Genomic DNA, 26,422 nt, shown 5'->3' on the forward strand with positions numbered 1-26,422 from the left:
ACTAAGAGGAGAAATGGTGTTTCAAAGGACAGAGATGGAAGGGATGCTGGCACCCGTCACTTGGAGGAGTGCAAAGAGAAGGGTGGGGGCGTCCTCAGGGTGCTGGGGAGACCGGGACATGCCCAGGAGAAGAGGGTGTAAGCCAGACCTCTTCCAGGGGTGGCAGTGTCCAAGTCCACTTTACACTTCAACACGGGTGACTTCGTCTCAAAGAGCATGCACTTCTTCTGTGATTTCTTTTTTTTTTTTTTTTCCAAAGAAAACACACAAAATTAAAGTCAGTTCCGTCCATGGCTGTAACGCTGAGAGTCCCCCGGGGCAGAGCTGCGTGCTTCCTCCCTGTTCCAACAGGGTGGGCTTACCGTGAGCTCTCAGGCTCCACGCGACCGGGATGCTGACGCTCTGAGCAGAGGTCCTTCCCGGGGCTGCCCGTCCCCGGCCTCAGGGGCCGCGGGAGAGCCTCGGTGGCCTCTGTCTGCACAGGAAGCCCGAAGTCCCGAGGGAACCTTGTTCCTGACAGATGTCATGCTCATCTCAAGTTTTTGTTTACCCCTGGAGAACAAAGAGAAGTTTGCACAGAGGAAAATCGAGGTTGCTAACCAGAAAGGCCCTCTGGAAATCACAGATTCCTGTCCAGTCAGCATTAATATGCTGCTTCTCAAACATAGAACCGGGGGCTTGAATTGCAGAGCGTCGGCAATAAAGAGCGGGTCTGTGGGATGATAACCCGATCGGCATCCCTGCCTTTCGAATGGCTGACGAGGTCTAATTGGCATATAACGCCTATAAATTTATTAGCGGGCCTCGCCGCTCATTGGTGGACCATCTACTGTTAAGCACCAGGAAATTACCAATTTTCAGGAGTTAGTCACTCAAGTCCTACTATCACTGGGTTAGGGAAAAAAATCCACATTGCTCGTGTTATAAATCAAGTGTGTGCCCTGCACAGCAGCTTCCAGCCGCCAAGAAGCCACTTGGATGGGGACGCTTGGGGCGAGCAGGGAAGAGACCGTATTGACCATCAAGCCCACTACCTCGCCTCACCCTTGCTCCGCAGGCCCCTCAAGTTCACAAGGCTCTCCCTTCCAGCTGCTCGGGCCACCTCTGGCTGGGGAGAAATTGCAGCTTTGAGGCCCTTCTGTCCAGGGCTTTGATGTTCTCTGCGCTGCCTTCGGCCCTCAGGCACAGCTCGCAAAGAGGACACCTCCACCCTCTGCTTTCAAGAGCATAATAGAAATATTCAGGAGCAGACATAATTATTTCAATTACTTCTCTCTGGTGTTTGAGACACACTCAAGAGTCACAAATTAGAAAATAATATTCACATGTTTCTTCTAATTGGTAACAGATTAGAGGCATTTTATCTTTTTAAATAATTTCCAAATGTGCCCCAAAGAGACTGGTGAGGAGGGGGGAGGACTGGGAGGCAGGCGTGGAAAAGCAAGCACGGCTCTGCAAGGCCAGCAGCAGCCCCCTTTGGCCAGGACCTCGGACTGCGGGGGAGGGGAGCGGCGGGGGGGGGGGGGGGGGGGGCGGGGGGGGGGCTCCTCCTGCAACGTGTTTTCAATTGGTCGGCTGTTTGGTCCTGTCATCACTTTCTGTGGAAGGTGAGCAGAGATGGGGCTGTGTGTTTCCTGACTGACCAACTTGTGAGCTTAAATTCACTCGTAAATACTTCGATAAACACATCTTTGATCCCTGTACACTGTCCCTTCGGCCACGTTTTCTACACACACACACATTTGCATATCTGCCCATTTTTGCGTCCCATCAACTTCCAGGAACAAATTGGAAGTCATCTGTGCCTCGTCTGCCCGGGGACTCGGGAGGGACCAGGGCGGAGGCTGCACGCTCAGGTCCTGTGTCCGTCCCTCACGGTCCTTGAAACGCAGGAATCACATTCCTCTTAATGCCCAATGGTCACAATTCCAGTTTGGTAATGGGTTTTGGTTTTACCAAATATTGTTTTAAAAATTGGTTGCTTCTGCCCTGGAAAGCAGTTTGGCGGTTTCTTATAAAATTAAACATTGTACCTCCTAGATGACCCAGCAGCTGCTCTCTTGGGATTTATCCCAGAGAAAGGAAAACTTAAGGTCACGTATAAACCTGTTTGCTAAAGTTCAGAACAACTTGATCTGGAATAGCCCCAAACTGGAAACAGCCCAGATATCCAGGGCGGGAGGGGGTGGGGTAAACCAGCTGCGGCCTAGCCACACCCTGGAACACGACTCAGCGCTGAAAAGCAGTGCCCTGTAGATACACACAGCTGCCTGGTGCATCTCCGGAGAACTCAGTTGAATGAAAAAAGCCAGTCCCCAAAGATTACATGCTGTCTATAATCCCATGACGGCACGTTCTTAAAATGACAAAATTACAGAGATAGAGAATAGATTAGTGGTTGCCAGGAGTTAGGGATGGAGAGAATGTGCGGGAGGGGGTGTTTGTAATGGAAATGTACCTTGACTGGTGATGGGTAAGGGAACCTAATGGGATAAGATTGCCTGGAACTCAATACCTACACACCCAAGGGCAAATGAACACAGGGAGAGAGGTGGAAGTCGGACCAAGATGGGTGGATGGATTGCATCAACATCAGGGTATCTCAATTGTCACCTCGTACTATAGTTTTTCAAGATGTTACCATTGGGGAAAACTAGGCAAAGGGATACATGGATCTCTCTGTATTAATTCTTCAAACTACCTGTGAATCTACAATTATCTCAAATTTTAAGAAATAAATAAATGAGCAGTGGCTTCCCTACAAAGAATTGGGGCTGCTTAGGGACGTGATGGACTCCAGATCTGAGAAGGTACAGGGCAGGCCCGGCACCTGCCAGGAAGCACGAAACCGTCAGGGACTGAGGGTGACAGGTGGGAGAGGACAGGAGGCGGCGCCAAGGGGCCCGGCTGGCCACACCTGGAACAGTGTGAGCATCGGAAGGAATAACGCCGCTAACAGGTCATATGACAACACATTTGGTTTGTGTAAAGACGGCGGGTCTACAGTGACACTCCAAAAAAGGGAGGTTGGGGGTGGGGGGCCCTTCTTTACAGAAAATGCCAACTAATAAACGGAGGAGCGAGAGGACTGGGGAGCGTGTGTCTTGCATTAGAGAAGGAGCCGGGATCATCAGCTCAAGGATGGTGCCGGGCAGGTTCCCGCGGCAGGAGCCTCAGCATCTCCAGGTATCGACCCCCAGATCACTTGTTAGTTATGAGGGGAGAAGGTCCTGGACGCGGGAGGGTCTGCGGCCACGGCTTTCACCGTGCGCTCCGATTCTGTAGTGAGTCCTCCCCTCGTCTGTACCTCCTGGTGTGATGTGGGGAACGCACGTGCCTTCAATGTGCTATTCTCGCCAAAAATAGGTGACCCTCCTCCAATCAGTCCAAACGCTACCGGGAACCTCTACAAGGGCAATGGCTTGGATTCTTCAAACTATTGGTGTAATGGAAGTTGAAAAAGAGGGGAGGGCCTTGAGGGTGGCTGTTAGACTGAGGGAGGTGCAAGAGGGGGGTGACGTGTTCTTTACACGGTGTTGGCTGAACGGTTGGTTGTAGTGTCAACAGCTTCACCACATGGTCCTCAATAATCGTAGCCAGCTTTCTCCGCGGCCTTCCTCTCGGGGGCAGAGCGGGGAATCTGCCTCTCTGTGCCCGCCGCAGCTTCTCGCCTGCGAACCTTGGAGGAAGTTCCTGAGCGGCCCGGCTGGGCTGGCCGGATGGCTTTTGCACGTGTTTCTCCGTCGCGAGTCTGTAATTGTCTTCAGCCGTGTTGTCTTCTCTGACTTCGCCGTTCCGCAGGGGCACACCTTAGCCGTGGTGCGCGAGAGGTGTCTGTGGGCAGGAACTGCTCTTTGCCGCTTTGATTTTGGGAGTTTGAGTCCTCGTATCTCATTTTCATCGTCTCAAAAGCCACGTTGATAATACGTTTCACATTTGCAATGTGGTGGTCAAGTGCTTGCAAATGGAAAGCTGAGAGAAGAAAACAGACAGCTGAGAGTAAAGAGTAGCTAAAGCTTTGGCAGGATTCTCGAGTCGCTTGAACTTACTCAAAAGTCCCTAGAATTGTTCTGGCCTTAAGTCTGGACTGGAGCGATTTAGGTGGTATCAACGTCCGTTAAACTGGACACTGCTGGCCTGTACGACTTAGATCTTACTTATTCCCTTTTCTTGAGCGAACAGCACAACCCTCCACCCACTGATCGTCATTAGGTGGGTTTTCTTACCACTAAGTGTGTAAAAACATCTAGCCCTCCTGTCTCAGGAGAGAGGAAAAAAATTTTGTTACTAGCTAATTTTTTTTGAAGGACAACTATTCTCACAAAAGGAGCCTGAGGAAGCCTACTTCCAATCCTGTAAGATAATGCCACTAAATCAGATGGTATTCTCTCTCCTCCTTTATTGGCTTGTCACTTGGGAGAGAGAGAGACAGAGAGAAAGAAAGAAAGGTAGAAAGGTGACCAGATGCAGCACGTCCTCCTGAGTGACTCCTGGGCTAGAAGGAAACAGCTGTGCAGGATGTTTTGGGGTCCCTGGGGAAACCAAGTGTGACCACATATTACTGATGATCGTGTGATTTCGAGCTCCTCGGGGACTGGCATGGGCCATGGAGATGTGCCACCCAGCGCCAGAGAACCTCACAGTGCGGTCCGTGCGAGGGAACAAGGGAGCACTTGATCCTGGAGTCTTTCTAATTGTGGCAAAATACGCATAGCATAACGTTTACCATGTTTATCAATTTGAGTGCGCAGTTTGTGGCATTTAGTACGTTCACATTGTTGTGCCACCATCACCACATCATCTCCAAGACTTTTCATCTTTCCATGCTGAGACTGTCCCCACTAAACTGCTCTCCATGCCTCCTGCCCCTGGCACTCACCCTCCACTTCCTGATGAGTTCCACTACCCGAGGCACCTCATGGACGTGAGTGTCCGTCCTTTCGTGACTGGCTCGTCTCACTCAGCATCATGTCCTTCACTGCCATGCATGTCACAGCCTGTGTCAGGACGCCCTTCCTCTTTAAGGCTGAGTAACTTCTCCTTGCATAGATGGGCCACACTGCGGTTGCTCATTCATGTGTTGGTGGGCACTGGGTTGCTTCCAGGTTTGGGCTCTTGTAAATAATGCTGCTTCGAACATGGGCATCCAAATATTTCTTCCATATCCTGCTCCCTGGTTTGCTGTTTGTTCACCCAGAAGTGGAATTGCTGGATCATATGCTAATTCTGTGTTTAATTTTTTTGAGGAACCTCCGTACTTCCCCCCCACATTCTGGATTTGGGGCATATTTAAATAGTATGTGTTGGCTGCCCCTCGATCTTGCCTTTAAGAAGAGGCTCCGCGTGCATTTCTGCTCCCTCGTGTTTAACGGGCACTAGTGCACATACAGCCAAAGCTCACATCCATTTTGCAGTATTCCGAGGAAAAGGGCCATTTCTCTTCCCTTATCTGTTTGTGATGCGATATGTTCCAAAGCCGATCCCATCAGCCTGTTACGGTGAACTTCACTCGCTGTGATGGGCCCCTGCCACCCGGCTGCGGCGGGGGCCGCCGGGAGCACCCGTTTCATGCCACATTACGCGGATCTGGGACCACCTCACTTGACTGGCTCGGGCTCCCTCTCACTTGGCACAGATTTATCTCGATTTATGATTCAGAACAGTTGCTCGCGTTTTTTCCTCACACTGAGGTGCCGAACCATGAGTGTGTGCGTGGCTGCTGCGATTTAGCTGCAATTACTATGTAAAAACACTAGATTTGCAAATTAATTCAAAAACTTCAGTTGTCAAACTAGCATTAATAAAGGTGCAGAGTAATAAAGGTGTCTGTGCTAAAATCCCAATGAGATAAGATGATCTGTGAGTGGAAAACGACGAGGAGGGGGTGCGGAGACAGTAAGAATGTGTGTGCGTTGAGGGGTGTAGCTGGGGATTTTTTCCTTTAACTTCCCGTTCTCATTGTGCTGTTTTACAGCAGGTTAGAAAATGGGGGGAAATGTTGAAAATAAAAGGATCTCGGCTGCCTCTGGAGCAGTCTCGGTGCTTTGCCGTTCTCCGACAGCATAGCATGCTTGCAGAAGTGGCTTTCATGAGAGTTAGACTTGCTCAACTTCTCTCAGCACCCCCCCTCTCCTCCTCCCACCTCCCCTAACCTGGCCTCCAGGGCCTCCTTCCCTGACCTGCCCCATCCTGTCCATCTCTTGGAAACAGCCCCAGGCCCGACCTCCCCTGACCCCCACCCACCCTTTCTCACCTAAGGTCTGAGTCGGATGAGCCCTAGGCTGGGCTGTGATTTCAGGGACCAGAGAATAAACATCAGCAGATTCTTTCATTCTGGGGTTGGTTGTCCATGAATGGCCCCTGAGAGAGCAGATGGTGTCCATGCAGCAGTGCGGTGGGTGAGCTCTTGGAGGCTGCGTGCTGGGGCGGTGGGTCCACCCTCGTGTCACCGTGCTGGTGGCACAGGATGGCAGCTGTGGGTCGTGCAGGAGGAGGCCAGGAGGACCCGTCAAGCTCAGGCTGGAAGACTCCGAAAGGTCCCAAGCAGATGGGTGTAAACCACGAGGGGTGGCTTCCCTGGGGTGCGAGGTGCTGTATGGATCTCTCTGTCCTGACGGAAAGCTCAGCTGAGGTGTTGCTTCGATGGACCCGGTGACTGAGGCCTGGTGGACGTCGGGCAGTGACAGGCTTCCCTTCCATCATTTACAACTACCTTCTGAGCAGATGCCTCCCCAGAGGGGAAACCGAGGCCCCGGAGGAGGTGGCATTGTGCCCGGAGCCCAGCCAGCTGCGACCCTCCCAGAGAGGCCTAGGTCCATCCTCCCGTGAGCACCTGGCCATCGTAGGCACCTACCACGGTTCGAGCTTGAGCTGATTCTGTTCACTCATCAGCCCCAGTTCTCGCCTGACAGCCCCTGTATGCCTGCCTCGGGGTTGGAAGTAAAATCCTAGGATTCCCTGGGAACTTTCAGGGATGATGCTGTGTTTGCACTGTTGCGTGTGTCTCGCTCAGCCTGGTCAGGTTCCCACGGGCAGGTGTCGGGAGATGGCCAGTGCTAATGACATAAAGGAACAGAGCGTCAGATCTCACCCTGAACCTCGGGCTAAGAGACAGAGGCGGCGGGGACCCAGCTCTGCTCACGGTAACTGCTACTCTCAGCCACAGCTTCTGGGACGCGGCAGAGCCACAGGATGTGCACCTGTGCACACTCAGTCCCCCTCCTGGGCGGCCCCAGGTGGCCCCCGCCCCCGGGTCCACCCACCCCCCATACCTGAGGCCGGGCAAGGTAACTGTGACTCGCAGAAGTAATAAGCCTAATAGGGTTGACTTTATTTAATTAATAATGATCCTGTTCTCTTCCTCTGAGCTCATAAAACACCCTGCAGGTTGGCAAAAACACTCATAATATTGATCAGAAGTCAGGCGGGATATTTATTTTGTTTCTGCCCCATGAGCATAAATCCTTGTCCGTCGCCTCCTGCTCTCCTCATGCGGGATTTACAGTGGCCAGTTTCTTAAAAGCTTTCGGTAATTAAAAAATAAATAGCCATCGGGCTTTGTTGACCATCCTCCATCCGGGGCCTGTCCCCGAAGCCTGCCCCCTTAGCAACGCCGCCGAGGGAGAAGGCATGCGTGCCAGGGGCAGCCAACTGGCTCCCGAGCCGGCCGGCTGCCCCGCAGAGAGGAAGCCCCTGTTTTCCTAGCATATTGTTCCAGCCCCTCTTCCACGCCTCCCCTCCCAGTTCCTGTTTTGCTGGAGGCAGAAAGACACTTTGGAAATTCCTTGCTGCTAGCTCGCCCTTTCTTCCCTCTTCCTCTCCTCGGTCACCCTGTCACTTGCACTGGGCTCCTCCAGCTCCCCCCTCACCCCAGGATCGCCCTCACTCCCATGTCCTTTAGAGGCGATGTTGACAAAACCTCTCCCACCCCGAGGCGGGGGGTGCGTGTTTCCGAAAGGAACAATGAGACAGGTGACAGATACAAAAAAAGTTCTTGGCCTTTTAACATTTGGGGGAAGGGACACCCATAAAAATGAACACATTAGACCTGACACTGGGGGGCTTTCGGGAAGGGCTGTTGCTGCTCAGTGTTTTGTAGAAGCGTCCAGAGGAAGCCTCGTTTGTGGACATCGGAAGGCAGGCGAGGCCAGGACCACCAGGGACCAGTCCTCACCACTCCAGGGCCGTCAGTCCCACTTAACCCGCCAGGACCCGTGGGGCTTCTGGCCGCTGCTCCTGTCTTTTCCCGAAGCACCACAGAACGTGTCGAAAACCAATCAGAGGCTTTGTAGTGATTTGTCAAAAACTTTCCTTTCTGGGAATTCAAGCCATTAACCTCGCTACCCCTTGGCAACACGCTGAGCCCTCCCTGCCAGACCCAGAATGCAGCTGGTGGCACTGAGGGTGACAGCCTCCTTGCAGCCTGGAAATACACAAGCAACAGACACGCACCGCGTCAAGGCACCGTTTCTCTACAGGCGCCCAGCCTGGCTGTGGCTCCTCCTCAGCTTCTCCGTCTCCGGGAGGGTCTGTGAGGAGGACCCACTGCACCGGGCGTTGTCAGGGTGAGACCAGTGCTCATGCAAAAGGTGCAACCCCGTAGCTGACACAGCGCAAGTCCTTAACCCCTGGCTCTGACCCCAGAGAAGGCGTCCTATTGTAACAGTGCCGCCATTTCCACAGTGATTCTCTATATAAGCACCTGTCCATTGATTGACCGCCGGAAACCCTCACGGGGCTCACGCAGGATTGTAAATAAAATGGAAGAGCAATGAGAAAGGCAGCGGTCTGTTATAAAACAGCAAATGCCGTCGAGGGCCACGGCCCAGGCCACAGCGTTTACACTCACCTGAGAACAGAAGGGGCCAGTTCGCACACCAGCAACGTGATGGGCTGGGGACACCAGCCCCCCAGCAGCACCCCTTCTGTTACTTGCAGCAGATCAACCCTCACAGGTGCCTTTGTCGCCACGGTCATCCATGATGTCACAGGCCCTGGTGGCATTCCTGGCCTCTGGACGCCTCCACCCCAGACCTCTTCTGCCTTGTCAGTGACCTTCACATGTCCCCTAGAGCCAAGTACTGTGGGGTCTGCCAGCAGTGGGAGCCTGGCCCTCACCCTGGACTGACCCTCATGACCAGAGACTGACCCAGCTTGGCCCACACATGCCGACAGGCCACCCCTGGTGCCACAGGCACTGGAGCACAGCCCTGCTTCCCCACAACCCTCCCCTTGGACACTTTATTATAAACATCACTGCCATGGCCCCACCGCCTGCCTTCATGATCTCCTTGTCTACGCTAACCTGATCCTTCACCCTCTGAGTTTACCTCCTCGCTGTCTGACATTCCTAGTCCCCGGGAGTGGCTGGCACCACAGTGGGCAGGATGGGAGCAGGGTCAGCGCACCCTCAGGCAGGCATGGCCAGAAAGCCCTCCTGTCCACCCCAACAACATTTCCACCCACACCCCCCCCCTCGGCCTGTCCATCCCAACATCATCCCCCGCCCTGCCTGTCCATCCCAACATCATCCCCCGCCCTGCCTGTCCATCCCAACATCATCCCCCGCCCTGCCTGTCCATCCCAAGCAGGTTGGAAGGGAGCTCAGTCCCCGCGGCCCAGCCACACAAGCCCCGAGCGCGTCCTGAAGGCCCTCGGGGCCCATCTGGGAGCCTCGCTCCGACCCCAGCCCTGTCCTGCCTGGATAGTGCAGGGTCCCAGGCCTTCCAGCCCAGCCGCCCTATTTCAAAAAAGGGAAAACCGTTGTCTCTCTAAGCTCTCCACCCTCCCCTCTCTGGAACTTGGAACATATTGACACATCTCTTTTTCCCATGAAGCCTTGCTTTTTTTGTCAGAATTTCTCCAAGTATGACCACGGGTGAGCGTTTTGCTCAGTAGTTGGTGTGTGGCTTCTTTGTAAAAACATGGAAGGTGCTCCAGGGTCCCTTGAAGAGCCCCGTGTTATCAGGCATTGTCTGTAGCAGTTACTGTCGTCACTGTCGTTGTCACCCTCAGCGTTGTCACAGTGAGCACGCCTTGGAGTGGAGACGGCCTCATCGCTGGCCCTCGCGGCATCGCCTGCGCCAGCAGGTGCCTCCATGTGCCAGGCACGGAAGCTGCAGGTTGGAGGTAGGCTGTATCCCAGGGATCATCTTTGGGGGACACACAGAGCCTTGGCCATGCCATCACCCCTCAAGGTCAAGTGTGGCAAAGCCTGGTCTCTTGTGCTGCAGGACCCGAGCACCATCCGAGCCCACCAGAGCTCTGAGAGCCTCAGTGGACACACAGCTTCTGCTACCTTACCCACCCACCCCCATCCTCTGATCCCCAAATCCTGTGGTTCACACACCATGTGATTTCTTGGACGAGGCCCGGGGAGGAGGGGATACACCTACAAAATATCTCTGTTTTAGGCAGGAAGAGAAGAAAATGTTTACTCCCTTGCCTTCAATTGTGTCTTTATTTGGGGGGGATTTGGTCAGTGTGCCTGTCTTCTGATTAGTTGCTCGTTCTCTCATTTTCTCTCGCTCTGTGCGGTTGATTTATTTAAAGGTGTGTCAGCAAGGGGCTCAAATGAGGAGCCAGCCTCCTCCTTCCTGCTGACGGCCGGCCATGCCAATAATTCATTTTTTAGCTCATTAGCTAACAGGGGCTGTGAGCAGCGGGCCTCCAGGGGATTGGAATGAGGGGAGGTGATGTACTGCCGGCTCCTCTGCTCTTGAACTGGCCTTCCTTGGGGGAGATTAAAGCACAGCCAAGACAGGGGGTCCCGGAGGCGAGACTGGGACGTCAGGGTGACAATGAGGGTGTTTGTGCTTCTGCATCATGGCTGCTTGGGGTGAATGGTTTTAACAGAATATTTGGTTGTAGGCAGAAAAAGCATATTCGTTCACGTGTCCACCTTTAACATGTGAACTGTTGGCACAGAAACCAAAAGAGAATGACAGAGAACTAGGGGCTTAAATAGCAGACATTGACCTTCTCACAGCTCTGGAGGCTGGAAGTCCAAGGTCAAAGTGTCGGCAGGGTTGGTTTCTGGTGAGGCCTCTTCCTGGCTTGCAGATGGCGACCCCTCACTGTGTTCTCACATGGTCTGTCTCTTCCCTGTGTGCACACAGAGAGACAGACGGACAAAGAGAAAGAGAAAGAGAGGTGTCCAGTGTCTCACAAAGCACCAGTCCCATCAGATTGGGTCCTACCCTCATGACTTCATTTAACCTGAATTACCTGCTACACACTCTACCTCCAAATGCACTACAGCTGGGCATCGGGGGGTCAACATTTGAATTGGGGGAGGGGACATAACTCAGCCCATACTTCCAGGAAGACTTTAGACATCTCAAGGCTGTAGGCAAGGGCTGGCCAGACTTAGCCAAGACATCCTAACAGCCATGGGATATGTGAACCAATTGAGCACCCCTCGCCCCAGTGCCTCGGGCCCTCCTGCCTGGGAGGAGGGGTGGCCCATAAGACACAGATGGATTTATCGAGGCCCCTGGCCAGGGCCCCCTCTCACCCTGCCAGGCACGGAGACCATGGGAAGCTCATTTGTACAGACAACTGGGATTTAGAGACCGAAGCATCCCGCAGGCACTTTGGCCCCACCCGCCGTGTAGTCAGCACGTCTGTGTCGCACACACAGCACCCCAGAGGCGAGCTCTTACCTACCTGATAGCAAAGTGACATTACAGATGTTATTCTTTTCATTCACAACACCATCCACAGCTGCCCTGTGCAGAGTGACAACTGTGGCCAGCACATCGTCCAGACACGTGGCCTCACATCCACAGCCACCGTACCGTGCCTGCTGTAGACATCACTGCGCCCATTTTACAGATGAAGAAAGGCGGACCAAGGCGTTAGGGAGGTTGCAAAAGTCTGCAGCACGGAGAACAAAGCAGACACAAACCCCATGGTCTCTAATGCTGATGCCACGGCTATTTCCTCTCCCTGTGGTCTCTGCAAAAAGCACCCTGATTTCAGCTTCCCCTAGTGTGTCACAGGGGAAGTGTGGGGGCAACAAGCGCAGGAAAGGGGGTCTACGTGATAGTAATAGTACCCAGAATACCCAGTGGAGTCCTCTGTCCCTGTGGGCTGGATTTCAGCTGCAGAAAAGAAGCACCCGGAACAGCAGGGAGCCCAGTGGCCCGACTTCTCAGCTTTCTGTCTGCCTCCTGGTGTCTGAAAATACACCGAAATATTGCAGTCCTGTGGGATCCACAGCACAAGGAGCTTTGGTGAAAAACTGTGGTTCTGTCCAGTAGTAAAAGCCACACCTTGATCAGACTTGGGGGTGTCCTAGTGGAGGGGGAGGGGCATGGGGCAGGGAGAGGCAGCCCACCCAGAGGCCACCTGGAGGCTCCGCACCTGCCTGGTCCCTTGCAGTGCCCTCAGGCGTGCATGTGTCAGCCTGTTCTGCAGGTGTTGGAGGTGCTAAAGCCCTTATCAGGAATAGTCACCCTGCCCCTCCCGCAGGGTCACAGGTGGACCAGCCGAGAGGCTAACGCAGCCCCTCCAACACCCTGCCCCTAGTTCCGTACACACAGTATTAGAGCCCTTCTCCTGGTGAAGGTGCCCCAAAGAGCCAGCATTTTTAGCCCCACCCAACCCCGATCCGCCTTTAAACACTGACTTTTCAGAGCAGAGCACAGTTTAAACAGGATGCTCATTCAGACGCGGGTCGTCGAGTTCAGTGAATTCAGGTGAACTTGTCTGTGGGGTGACGGCCACCCCGCACATGCCCCGCAGGAGAGGATGCAGAAGCTGTGGGCTCACCCTCATTCTTGGGGGCATTTGAATATCACAAAGAAAATGGAATCATTGCGGCCCGGACTAGATTTCCACGTTCTGCTCCTCGGTTCATCCCTGGGTGACTGGCAGTGAGGATTAAAACCAAGCGGAGCAGAATAAAACAGCTCTGATTTTAATGCCTACCCCAAATTAGAGTTAGCAAATTGGAACTTGAAGACCTGGACGTATCCTTCACCACTGTTGCTTTTCATCTCATTCACGTCTTGCTCTTTCTCGTGGGTGATTTATGAAATGCATCAACATATGCTTAATACATTTTAAATAAGGTTCTTAAATAGCTTGAGCTCGCGGTGTGGCTGGGGCGTCGGACTCTCGCCTGCGCTGCTGTCCCGGGGACGTGGCCCATGTGCAGGGGCCTGTGTTTTGGCCCAAGTGGAGACAGCACGCCTGTCCCCTTGGGCGCCAGAGCCGCGTTTGGGGGTGCTGGGGCAGCTGCTCAGCTGCAGCCCAGAGTTTGGCCTGGAAATCTCCACATGGAAAGGGTCAGGGGTCACTGTGGGGTCACTCGCAGGGACCAGGAAGTGAAGCACAACTAATCCTGACTTACTGCGGAGGGATCTGTTTGCCTAAGTATTTAAAAGCAGATTAGGGCTCACCAGACACTAGACCGCCAGGAGCAGTGTCAACACGGGTAAAAGGTGTAAACAAGGCTTTTTTCCGTCCGGGAGAAAAAACGTCCAGGTAATGAGTTTTCTTCTGGAGAGCCGGCCCTCAGTGCCGTCCCCCTCGCTGGAGCTGGGCCTGGTTGCTCTGCTGAGAATGCTGGGTTTCGGAGGGGTGGTGAGTGCTGTGCCTTTAAGTCCCTGTGGGCAATTGCAGCCACTCCTTGTCTGCAGGGCTTTCCTCCTCCTCTCCTGCCTCTCAGATGCATCTGTCCAGATAGCGCCCCTTCCCCTGCTCCCCTGACCCTCCTCACCTGAGAGCTGCTTGCTTCTGCCTCTTGCATTTTCCTGCCCCCCACCTTTTTTTCCTGACAGTGCTGCAAAGTGTTGAGAGTTGCTGAGCTATTTTTAACGTCTCTTATGTCCGTTTTGGAGAAACTGAAACCACACACCACCTGGTAGCCAGGGAATGCTGAGTCAGTGGCCGGGGGTCCCATCCTCCGGGTCACCATAAACACACCTTGCTGTTGGTTTCCTCCTTTTCACCCTGTCCCCCCACCCCTTTCTCCCAGGAGGAGGGGTGAGCGTTGTCATCACACCCACCCAGCTCCTGAAGCTCATTCTCCGTGAACTGTGCTGTTGGGGGAGGGGCTCCAGCTGCCACTGTTACTACAACCAAGGCTCCACCCACTTCCCCAACCTCATCCCTCCTCCGCACCCCTAGCCCAGCTCTGGCCTTGGCAGCTGGTCCTGTCTCCTCGGCTGGGCCCTACACATTCCCTCACTTAAGGAGTCAGGACTTGATGGCAGAGTTGCTCAGGGTGACGGGGCAGCTGTGTCTTCTCTAACCCTCCCCGTTCGAGCCTGTGCCTTTCATACGGGGTTTGTAGCAGTGGGCTCTTCACTGGAAGTGTCTATGTGGTTCTCAACCTTCCTAATGCCACGACCCTTTAATATAGTTCCTCATGTTGTGACCCAACCATAAAATTATTTTCGTTGCTACTTCATAACTGTAATGTTGCTACTGTTATGAATCATAATGTAAATATCTGATATGCAGGATGTATTTTCATTGTTCACGACCCACAGGTTGAGAACCGCTGGCTAGAGCCCCAGGAGACCTCACTCCTGGGAGGTCTAAGAGCAGGTCACACCAGGTTGGGCGGCCCACCACTATCCTACCCCAACTCCAGCCCAGCGTCCTCAATCCTGACTCACCGTTGTCCTTACGGGAGAATGGACCTCCATGCCGGTGGCACCTGCCCTGCACTGTGCCCGATGGGTGCTGGGCAGGAGCGGGATTCCTCAGGGGCACAAACTCGAAATCAAGTGAGAGCTCAAGGCCATGGACAGGGCAATACTAAGTTACACTGCACTGACACCTCAGGGCATCAGAACCGCCTGCAGGGCTGGTGGAAACACCCTCTTCTGCGGTTCTGATTCATGGGGACTGGGGACCTGCATTGCTACCAGTTCCCCGGGGGTGCCGATGCTGCTGGTGGGGTGCCCCACTTTGTGAACCAGAGATGAACCTCTCCCCCAGGCCTCCCCAAGCTGGCAAAGACACTTGTCTCCCATTGTTTCTCTTCCCCTTCCACACTTCCTGGTGAGCAGGGTGCCGGACAGGGGTGCCGCCTCAGTGGCCCTGCCTGACTGTGACCATGCCTGCCTCTTGCAGGGAAGAGAAGGAGCGGTGGATCCGGGCCAAGTATGAGCAGAAGCTCTTCCTGGCCCCGCTGCCCTGCACCGAGCTGTCCCTGGGCCAGCACCTGCTGCGGGCCACGGCCGACGAAGACCTGCGGACGGTCATCCTGCTGCTGGCACACGGCTCCCGGGACGAGGTGAACGAGACCTGCGGGGAAGGCGACGGCCGCACGGCGCTGCACCTGGCCTGCCGGAAGGGGAACGTGGTCCTGGCGCAGCTCCTGATCTGGGTAGGTCGCCCGATTGCCCGGCCAGGGGCGGAAGCACTGTGGGCACCGTGGGTGCCAGCCTGGAAGTGGGCAGCAATAGCAGTCGGGAACCTAGGACTCTGTGTGGAGGCTCCTGCCGTGAGGGCTCACCTGTGTGAGGCCTCCTGAAAAAAGGCAGGAAGGAAGTCAGTGGATGTGCCGTCCTCCGGTGGGGACTCTTCCTTCACCTTTTAGGGTACCCCTTTGGGTCCATCATGGTGGGTGGGGGTCTCTCGTCTTTGTCCACACACACACACACACACACACACAAAAAACAACTCCCGTTTTTTTTAGGAGGTAGGGATAGACAAGAAGGATAGAAACTGAATGGATTACCAACGTTGGGGTTTTTCATTCACATAACACAAAAATAGTAGACCCTAAACTGTGAGATTTGATGTGGTAGGAGTTTGTCAGAGGGCTTTGTCTGGGCTATTCTGATTGATTTTTATTGGGGAAAATTATTTTTTTAATTCCCAACAAAACATTTGTCATGAAGCTGGGATGGGGAGAGAATTAGATGCCCAGATATCAAAATCACTCAAATGTTCAGCTTCACTGTAACAATTGTGTGTTAGTCAGTTCGGGCTGCTCTAACAAATACCACAGACTGGGGACTTCAACAACAGAAATTTATTTTCTCACAGCCGCCGAAGCCAAAAGTCCCAGATCAAGGTGAGGGCCAGGTCGCAGATGCCTTCCCTCCCTGTCTTCGCGGGCCTTTCCTGTGTGTGAGCGCATCCCTGGTGTCTCCTCCTCTTCTTAGGACACCATTCCTATTGGATTAGGGCCCCACCCATATGACCTTCATTACCTCTCTGAAGGACCTGTCTCCAAAGACAGCGGCACCTTGGTTCTCGAACTTAATTCATTCCAGAAGGCTGTTCGAGAAGCGATTTGTTCGGAAACCAAATCATTTTTTCCCATTAAAAATAATATAAATTGAATTAATCTGTTCCAGACCCCCAAATGATTGATTCCCTGTTTTAACCTTTCTTATTGCAATACATGTCTCACGTACTATTTAACCCAGTGGTTCCCAAACTTATTTGGCCTACCGCCCCCTTTCCAGAAAAAATATTACTCAGCGCCCCCTGGAAATTAATTTTTTTTAAATTTTAATAGCAATTAAACAGAAAGATATATGTATTAATGTTTCTACCTTTTTTGTAAAATATAGTAAAGAAAGGTGTAAATTAGAAACATTGAAGTTTGAAATTATGAAACTATTTATTGAACTCAGAATAGAAAGGTAATATAAAAAAAGTTAAAACAAATGCACCTGTGGCCATCACCGCCCCCCTGGATCTCTGCAGCACCCACCAGGGGGCGGTAGCGCCCACTTTGGGAATCACTGGTTTAACCTATAAACACACACTTCTTTTCTTAAATTTATCAAACCACCCCTCCCAGCCTCAAAGGAATCACTTTCAGCACTTGGTCCAGGGGTGTCTTTCAGATCAACATGCAGAGTCTTTACTTGTTTATATATCACTGCCTCCAAAATGTGTCACTGGCTCACTGCTCTTCCTTTATCCAGTCAACAACAATTTTTCACTTGCCTGTGATCATTGTTTCTTTCACACCCTTAGCAACATTAGCACTCTTGATGGCCTCTTCATGTTTTAAACTTGTGCTAATTGTTGTTTTGCAAGCAACAAAGGCAGTCTCTCCTTCGTTGCCTGAGAAACACCTTTTGTCATGCTGAGGTATCAGCATAAAAGGGTTGTCAGGTCAAAAACTGAAGTCTGGTTGACAACCGAGACATTTTTTCTGGGAACAACTTGGTCGGGAACCGAATTGTTCAAGATGGGAGACCTTTGAGAAGCAAGGTGACATTCTGAAGAGCTGGGGTTTAGGGCTCCACCCTATGGACTTTCGCGGGGGAGGAGGGGAGCAGAGTTTCATAACAAATTGCATACCATCTTCCCTCCAAAAGTCCTTCTAATTGCATAACTCCCTGCTGACAAGATTCCTAAATACTGTTGAGAGTGGAAGTCAGTCCACCCTTTTTTAAAAACATATAGATTTTTTATTGATTTGATTTGATTATTTTTCTTTTTTAGAGAGAAGCATCAGTTACCTCCCATGTCAATGTTTCGCTCTCACATCCATGTTTCAAACAGGCAATTTTTGGTGCATAGGACTACGTTCTAAACAACTGCGCCACCTGGCCAGCATCGGTCCACCCATTTCCTTTCTTTCTTTATTTATTGATTTTAGAGAAACGAAGCAAGAGAGAGAAAAACATCGATTTGTTGTTCCACCTATTTATGCACTTACTGGTTGCTCCTTGTATGTGCCTGACCGGGGGTTGAATCTGCAACCTTGGCATATCGGGACGATGCTCTAACCAACTGAGCCTCGTGGCCAGGGCCGCCATCCTTTTCGAGAGCAAGAACCACGGAAGTGTTAGTGCAGTGAACCTAGTATCTCCCTGTTTTCTCAGCATCTAGTAATCAGAGACCCTGAGAAACATCAGTGAGAGAGCGCACATCACAGCACAATGTTTGCCAAGGACAGTGTTACACAGAGCGCAGGGCAGCCGAGGGCAGAGCCCGAGTTAGTTCACGCAGAGGAGTACCGGGTGGCTATAACCTGTCATGCTTTTGCATAATTGTTAATGATGTGAGAAAATGATCCCAGTACAGTGTTCAGTAAAGGGGGAAAAAAGATACACATTACTTGCGTAAGTTTTACCGCAATTACACATTTAGACCCAAAGGAAGGAAAACCGTTTGAAGGAAATACGCGGAACTATTAACCAAGATTATCCGTGGATAGATTATAGGCGTTTTCTTCTTAGCTCTTACGTATTAACTGTGTGTGACCCACAATGAAAACAAATTGCCTCTGAGATTTTCGAATGATCGTTTTTTTGTGTTTACAATTGCAAGGTCAAAACAGACAAAGCAAAACTAGAGGCACCCGTGGTCCATTTCAGTTGCACAGACGAGGGGTTTGGAGTTGCAAAAGCACATTCTTGCCTGGAAGCATGCACCTCGGAGCCAGGGTGTCCTCCAACACCGGGCAGGCGGTCCCCGTCCTCGGCTGCCCTGGCCTCCTCCCCCCGGACACTAACATGGCTCTGTTGCCTCCGCAGTACGGGGTAGACGTCATGGCCCGCGACGCACACGGGAACACGGCGCTGGCCTATGCCCGGCAGGCCTCCAGCCAGGAGTGCATCGAGGTCCTGCTGCAGTACGGCTGCCCCGACGAGCGCTTCGTGCTCATGGCCACCCCCAACCTGTCCCGGAAGAGCAATAACCGGAACAGCGGCAGCGGGCGGGTGCCCACCATCATCTGAGGGGCGTCGGCGCCCCCCGCCCGCCACCCCTCCCTCTTCCTGGTGGTCACCTGCCACCCACCTGCCCTCCCTCATCCGCAGTGAAATCACAGAACCTGGACAGCCCTCACGGAGGCGAAGACGAGGCCCGGAGGCTGCAGGATCGATCGTTTCCATGAACTCCCCCACTCGACAATAGGAGCGACCGGCTGGCCTCGGTTGGTTGATGATAGCACACGGCGCGGGACCCAGGTCCCGTGGCCTGGAGACAGAGCTGGGCACAAGGGGCAGGGATGGGCAGAGGGGGAGGGGAGGCAGCAGCAGGAGACGGGAACTCTCCTTAACTGGCGGTTAAGCACATCAGTACATTTCACCTCTACCGAACGGAACACTTGCATCTATCTCATCTCTTCTCCGAGGAGCTTGACGGCATAAATCAGGAGCAAGCCGAGTTTGTCAGGTCTGAAGCCCCTATGATGGTATGTGTCAAATCAGTTGTAGCTAATCTGTCCCGGGAGAATGCTGGCTTCATTACACTTGTATAGTTGAGTTCTTGCAGCATTACCGCTGTTTAATAGAACATGATTAGTCATCACCGGGAAGAAAGCATATTAGCCGAGGAGGCAGTTACGCAGCACGCTCCGGTGATTGCCGCGATGTGATTGCAATACTCTTAGAAGCATCATATTATCCCAGACATGTTCTTCCGAGCCCTTGGAGCCCTCCTTTCTAAATTCACTGTCATAATTTAGTATCTGTTTAATTTTTCAGTCCAAAGAGAGGAAATCAGTTGCTGAGTAGTATTTGACTGCAGTCTCCTTGGTGCAAAAACAAAATGGGAAAAATAAATAAGAGCAACTCAGAAATTCCGGAGGAAATCACGAATTTCAGCCGACAGTGACATGCCGGGTGCATTTAGGAAGCCGGGTAAATGCATAAAAAGCTACGCCCCTCCCCACCCCCCGAACAGGAGAGATATTTTATGTCCTTTTGCCAAGGTGGACGTCTTGGGTCCCAGTCACTCCCGGGCCACGTTGCCCAAGTCGCACAGGCTCCTGTGTTGTGTCTTCAGATGAGATGTGTGGAAATGTATTGGAATAAAAGAAGTTCATAAATATGCATTGATTTTTGTACAGACGAATGGCACCTCTGTTAATTTATAAATGGAACTGGATGTGAACTAATAATGTGCAACTAGTTGAGATAAGCGGGTTACAGATCATTGTACATGGAGAGTGTTCGCAGCGGTAAACACTTCCATTAACGTGATATACAGCTTTGAAAAGGGGGCGCATCAGAATAAGATGGTAGTGCAATTTGCTTATTAAAATCGAGAAAGAGAAAAAAAAAAAAAAGGCCCAAGCCTATTAGAGAGTGGGGAGGGGGCATGTGAGCCCTCACTGTGGGAAGCGTGACTTAGATCTGAGACCGCTTTTGCTGGCCAGGGGGAGGGGCTCTGCCAGGCAGGGCACGATTTCCCAAATGCCAGACCCGGTGCTTGGCAGTGGTAGACGGGGACCCCCACCGATGGTTCTGTGTCACAGACCGGCCCACAAGAATCCCTAAGGCTGACTTGGTGGCCGGGCCGTCCATTTCAGTACAGCCCCTGAGTGTCATCATGGGATCAGGCTGCTTCAGGCTTCAGCCACCTCCAGCATGGTGGCTAAACACAGTAACACAAATCCGGACACCCTGGGTTAAAAAGGAAAGGGGCGGGGTGTGCCCGGAGTCCAGGGGCAGTGTGGCGGGGAAGAGGGTTGGCACGTGGCAGGGAACACGGGCTGACCTGGCCCAGGACCACAGGACCACGTTTGCCCGGAAGCCTCAGGACATTCCTTGCTCTCCTATATTAAATCTTCTATTTTGTAAGAGTTTTTCCTCTTCTTTCACTTTTTTTTTTTTAATTAAAGTAGGTGGGAATAAATAAAGCTTTATACAGAAGTTATATGGAGGCCAGTGTTCCGTGGGCACCTGTAAGCTCCCTTCAGCTCCGGGGAACGTGGCCGTTTCCACAAAGGCCAGGTGCAGACAGCAGGCCCCGGGTCCCTCCGCCGAGTTCAGGGCTGTGCGCCGCCGCTGTGCGGTGGTGGTAAACGCGAACAGGAAGAAAAGTTGCCTGTTTTTGAAGAAGCAGCACTGCCCTAGCCCAGCTCCACACATTAGCCTCCACGCAGCCGCTAGCACAGACTGTATGTAGTGAGCACAGATAGAGTATAAATGAAATTCTTAAGTTATTTCATCGTAGTGAGTCCCCACTGTAGGGATGCTTTATCACAGCGAAGCCTTCTGAAAGGAAAGGGGATTCCTCGTCAGGCTTCTCTTGGGATGTATATGAGTATGTACATATGATTATATGTGTTTATAATATAATATTTTCCCAAATGACTTGTTTTTTCACAGCCTTTCACGGCCCGAATGCTAGATTGGTTCTCCCCCTTCCCTTCCTCCAGCACAGGGACCTCACGGTTCCTCCTGGGAAAACTCGGCCCCTCTTCTGCTCTTTTCGGCGACGGTGGTGGCTCCAGGGGGCAGCCTGCTTTCTTGAGTTTGGGCAACAGAGGAAAGGCATCCGTGGGTCCCCAGGGTTTTGTTTCCCGGCCCAGGTGACGGGTAGCTAATGTTTGTATCTCGGTATCAGACTAGAAGCCCTTTGCCGACAGCACTGTCGACCCGGCTGAGAGCCTCACTAACCACGGGGCTGGGCAGCAAGGACCAGGCTGGTGTCAGGAAGAACAGTTTGGGACGGGGCCTGAGTTTGCATTGTTCGTGTCCTTGTGCGTCCTATGAAGTGATGGTGCCGTGAGAACCCACACACCCTTCCTGCTCAGAATTCACGTTTTCCCTTGGAGGAGAAACCGCCGCTGGAGAAGGGCAGGTGGTCGCTCGTGAGGGTGGCCGTGGTGGCCTCGCTGGGTTCCTTTCGCAGCGAAGAAAACCCCGCAGAAGAAGTAGCCTTGATTCTGACCTGGCGTGGGTGAGCCTTGAGGACCAGGGTGGACAGACGGTTTCCGAAGCCCAGAACCCTAGTCGTGGTCCCCTGTCCCTTTCGTTTCCTGTCCTCCGGGAGGTGAGCAGCCTGAGGGTGAGTGAGTGACATGCTCACGGGTCCTCGGTGCCCCGGCAGGTGCAGTTTCCTGTCGTCTGGTGAGCACACACTGTGTGTGATTATCCCTGACAGCGGTGACGGCGGCAGGTGCTTGCTGGTCACGGGGCTGCAGGGCCCAGAGAGGGCAGCTCTTACTGACCTGGAGTCCCAGGTCAGCACCTCCCTGCGGGGCCGTGAGTTGGGCAGTGCAGGGCCTTGGTTCCTTCCGCCCCTCTCCTGGCGTCTCGTCTGGCCTGAGGAGTCCGCTTGGACCGGCCTCTGCCATCCAGCATAGCCCCAGCCTGTCCCAGTTTACAGAGTCCTCACATATTCAGGGTCAGTCCCCACATGTGCAAAGAAGCCGTCACTGCCCTCATAAGGGAAAAACACGGCCCAGTGAGACAGCCAGCCCAGGGTCAGGCTGACCGGGGTCACCGCTTCGCTGTCACACCTGTGCCGCCTCGGGCGCGCCTCCAGCTTCTCGCACTCTTTCCTCATCTGGCACTGGGTGGCCTTGCAGGGTGTGGTGACATGTCAGACCAGCGTGGTGAATGGGAGCCTGATGCCCAGCCAGGGGCTGGGTGCTCAGAGATGGGCGTGTTTATTAAGAACTGAGAGGTGGGTAGGACCAAAGCCAGAGCACAGGCCCGGAGAGCTGCCCGAGCTGGCCCCGTGTCCTCGGGAGCTGGTGCTGCACCTGTACCCCCCTCCCTGTGAGCCTCTGACCCTCTCTCTGCTAAGCCTGTTGCTGCTCGGAGGCCCCTGCCCCCGAAGGCCCTCTCCCCGGGGGGATGAGCCCAGTGCCCAGTTACCATCTCGGCAGCCCCACTTACCAAATTGTACCCTCCGTCTCTTCAGTCTGAGATTGATCTTCCAGAGGCAAAGCAAGGGTGGAGCCTTGCCCCGTGCCACTCGTAATGCTGCCTTAGGCCCAAGATGACCCCCTGTCCCCTGCTCCTCGTGTGGCTGGCATGGACAGGCCCCTCCCTTCAGATGCCACCTCTGGGTGCCAAGAGGCTGCTGTGTCACACTCCTGCCTGGTCCTCGTTTCCAGGTCCTTCTACCTCCTCTGAACGTCGGGGCCTGCGGAGGGCACCCTGGCTGGTGTGGCTCTGGGTGCTGCCGCCCGCGCTGTCTCCTCTCCCTCCCTGGGCATCACCTCCGGGGCTGCCTTCCCGTTGTTCACTTGTCTTGTGCCTGCACCTGGCGGTCGCATCTTCCCCCTCGAGTTGCCAGCGGGTCCTGTCCATGCCCCCTCCCAGCTTCGCTCATGGATTGACATGGGCCCCATGGCTCCAACTCTGCCAGCCCTTTCTCCTTGCATTTAGAATGTTCTGGAAACCAGGAGGACATCCACATTCCCGCCTAGGGAGGCTCAGAAGCCTGGCAACATGTAGCTGCTCTAAGAGTGTGGTGAAGTCCCAGACACTTCTCAGGAGGCAGAATGGGAAGCAGATCCGTTACTCCGTGGGCTGCTTCCCGCCCCCACCTCCGCTCGCTCTCTCTCCCTCTCTCTCTTTCTCTCTCTCTCTCTCTCTCTCACACACACACACACGCCCACAAGGCCGGTGCGACTTTCCTAGAACTCCCCTGGGTTGTACTTATGTCCTTCAAGCACACACATCGAAAAGCAGCTGGGAGGGAATTCAGCTAGAATGTGCGGAAGATGCACATCTTCCTTCCGCAGGAATTAGTTTCTTTCTGGCCCCTCCTCCAGCGTGGGCAGACTTCGAACCTTGTGGGCCGTGTGTCGGAGTGATTTTCACCCCCATCCTTCACCAAAAAGCCAAATAAGGGCCTTTGGCATCGGGACTTGCATTTTCGCCCTCGGCCATTATCGCCATGTCTTTCTCATCTGGATTCCCTCGAGCTCTCTGCGGGAAGCTGTGGTCAGTGAGTCTGGTGTGGGCCACACCCCAGGGCGGCCAGGCCAGGGCCCAGGTGTGCTGCTCCTGGCGGGGCCAGCCGCCCGCCTGGCCTGCCGAGAGGCGGGTCTGCCCCCTCTGCCCCGTGTCCTGCTGCACTGGGGGGCCTGCCTTTTAGTCCATGTGTCCGATTCCTTCCCAGAGAGAGCGGGAGCCCTGGGGGTGACGCAGACATCACTGCCAGGAAGCAGGCGCTGAGCCCAGGTTGCCCCCACCTCCGTCACTGCAAACGGTGCAGGGTCAGGGCAGCCTGTTAGACCCCTCACCTCTCCCCTCACGAGGAGAAAGCAACAATTTACACATTATTATTTCAACAACACGTGTTCTTCCCCTTAGAGAAGAAATGCTGTCCTTCAACCATTTTTTAAACAAGATCGATGGATTCCCTCTTTAATTTTGGAAGTCTGCTGCTTTTCAAAAAAAGATAGATTGACACTTTTTTTCCAGTTTCGGTTTTTCAGTTTGAATCCAAGTTAAAATTAAGGGACATTTCATCAGTAGAGGATTCTGTGAAACCAAAATGTGTCTATAATCCGGGATTTTTAGATCTCCCAGGTCCTAGAAGAATTTCAGTTCCACCAGCGACCGTAGATTCGAAAACCTCTCCCCACCTCGCTTCCGTTAGGAGCTGCTCGTTTGCTCTCAAATGGCAGCATTTGGTTCTGGGCTTTGCCCGGTGAGTAAATGCTCTTTTGTGAGGCCGTCCTCCCAGCAAAGGGCTTGGTGCCAGGGGTGGGCAGGTCGGGCAGGTGTGTCCCACAGTGTCGGGAGGCGCTGCCTGGTTAGACAGACACGGGCCTCCAGGCAGGTGTGTGTGCAAGCGAGATGCCTTGTGAGTGTGCGAGGGGTCGGCTCAGGGCTGGTTTTTCCTTGTGACCTGGCATGTGGCACCTCCAGGGAGTAGAGATAAGCCATGTGCGCGGACAGATCTGGAGTTCTGTCAGTGGGAGGTGTAGGGCCTTTGTCTCGAAATGCAGGTGAAAGAAAGGAACCAAACCAGGTGTTGGGGACTCTCCCAGGGGAGCAGGCCCCCTTAACACCCCAGCTGTCGGAACAGCTGCCTCGAATCAAACTGCCCTCACCTCCCCGAGCCAGTCGGTGAGCACAGCGGCTGGAAGCTGGTGTCTGAGCTGGTTCCAGAACTCTTGTAAAAGGAGCTCACACCCCCGGGAAGCTCACTCCGTGAGTGGTGGTTCATGTAAATTAAAGGAGTTTGGGCGCAGTGCGGACTTCCTGGCTCCCCCCCCCACCCCCCGCCCCAGTCCTCACACCTGTGTGTAGAAATCCCGAGTGATGGGCTCCCCACCTGACATTCCAGAGTCGCCGGGCACTGTCTGTCCAGCCTGGGTCCTTGGGAGTGGGTGGTCAGAGGATGGGCCCAGGGTGGGTGACCTGTGGCCAGACTGGGAGCCAGCTCCCCGTGAGCACACCCTGCACCTCCCAGCCCCAGCCCTGGGGTCCCGGCAGCCTTCTCCCCACTGACTTGGGGTGCACAGGCGGGCTGGAGTGAGGATTGGGGCCGTTCCCGTCGACGGACAGCGGTACGTTAGAAACTGCTCTAGCACAGGCCACGTGTCTCAATGTGAGAAACGATGCCTCTGGGACCGTGAAAAGCATCCCGGTTTCCCTCCCTGCCCGGGTTTTTGTGTCTAGTAAGTATCAAGTTCTGGAGGTTGCGACCCGGTCCGGCCTGGGCACCTGCATGCTGAGGAGGATGCCGTGTGCACTCGATCCAAGGGCACGGGGTGGCTGCCCTGGAAAGGGCCGGAGGAGTGGGCCACGCCGGCCACAAACACACCACGTGGCTGCGGGGAGGGGCCTCCGGGCCCAGGCAGCCCCCACCCTGCTGCCCGGGACTCTGCACTGGGTCCTCCTCCGGCCACAGGTGTGTTTCTGGACCAGCAGGTGAGAGGTGACAACCGAGAGGCGGCCTGGGAGGGAGCGGGGCCGGGAGCACGCGTTCCTGTTTCTGTAAATAACGTGTATAGAAAGCGGAGGAGCAGCCTGGGTTCGCCGGGGTGGCTGTCTTCTTGGTTTGGGTTGTTTTTATATTACCTCATTCAGCAAGTTTATGTTTCACAATGACTCAATGACGCTTTATTTATATTGTTTGTACTGTAATTAAAACCATCGACAGACATTTCATTTTGCTTGTTGCTCCATATGATCTTGTTTTGATTAAATATGCCAGTTTGTATTTTCCTGCCTTGGGATTTCTGTGTCAGCTGTACAGTATTCTAAGGGGAAAACAGAGAAAAAGACGAAAGTGTAAAGTATGGAAGAGGTGGCTAGAGTAGAGGCCTCTTTCTAATAAAGAAAGACTATGGCTACATGGCCTCCGTGCAGGGTTTTGTGGTTTCTTGGCGGGGCCGGGGCTGGAGGGGGGGGGGGGGGGGGGGGGGGGGGGGGGAACGTTGGTCACTTGTCATGAATGCCCATTGGGTTTCTGTTCCCACGCGAGCACAGGGGGCTTCGGCTGCTGGCGGGAGGGGTCACGCTTGGCCCTGCAGCCACAATGAGGAGCGATGAGGGGCTTGGAGCACACAGCCCACTCATGGCTCGAGGCAAAGATGAGTTACCTCTCCTCAGACTCGTTCATTCACAAGAGACTCCGAGAGGTCTGGAAGCTCCAGCTGCTGCTTCTGCCCCAGAAATAAAGCCATTGATGGATGCTACTAACACTATTATTATTAATATCATGAATTTTTTTCTCAGACAAAATACAGGGAGGGCAAAATAGGTTTACAATTGTGAGTATTCAA

General features: G+C 53.6%; 1 protein-coding gene across 7 annotated transcripts in view; it reads left to right on the top strand.

Moving 5' to 3' along the window:
- Window positions 1-25,990, top strand: part of AGAP1 (ArfGAP with GTPase domain, ankyrin repeat and PH domain 1) — a 418,223-nt gene extending 392,233 nt beyond the window's left edge. For all 7 annotated transcript variants that reach the window (XM_070422457.1, XM_070422459.1, XM_070422461.1 and 4 more), the window contains 2 exons: window positions 15,091-15,346; window positions 18,468-25,990. In XM_070422457.1, the coding sequence (XP_070278558.1) occupies window positions 15,091-15,346; window positions 18,468-18,671 (460 nt within the window). In that variant the 3' untranslated portion in view covers window positions 18,672-25,990. The remainder of the gene's footprint in view (window positions 1-15,090; window positions 15,347-18,467) is intronic.
- The last annotated feature ends 432 nt before the right edge of the window (window positions 25,991-26,422 follow it).

This window comes from Myotis yumanensis, unplaced genomic scaffold, assembly GCF_028538775.1.
Source record: "Myotis yumanensis isolate MYYU_CA2020_CCGP unplaced genomic scaffold, mMyoYum1.0.hap1 SCAF_8, whole genome shotgun sequence".
NCBI lineage: Eukaryota > Metazoa > Chordata > Mammalia > Chiroptera > Vespertilionidae > Myotis > Myotis yumanensis.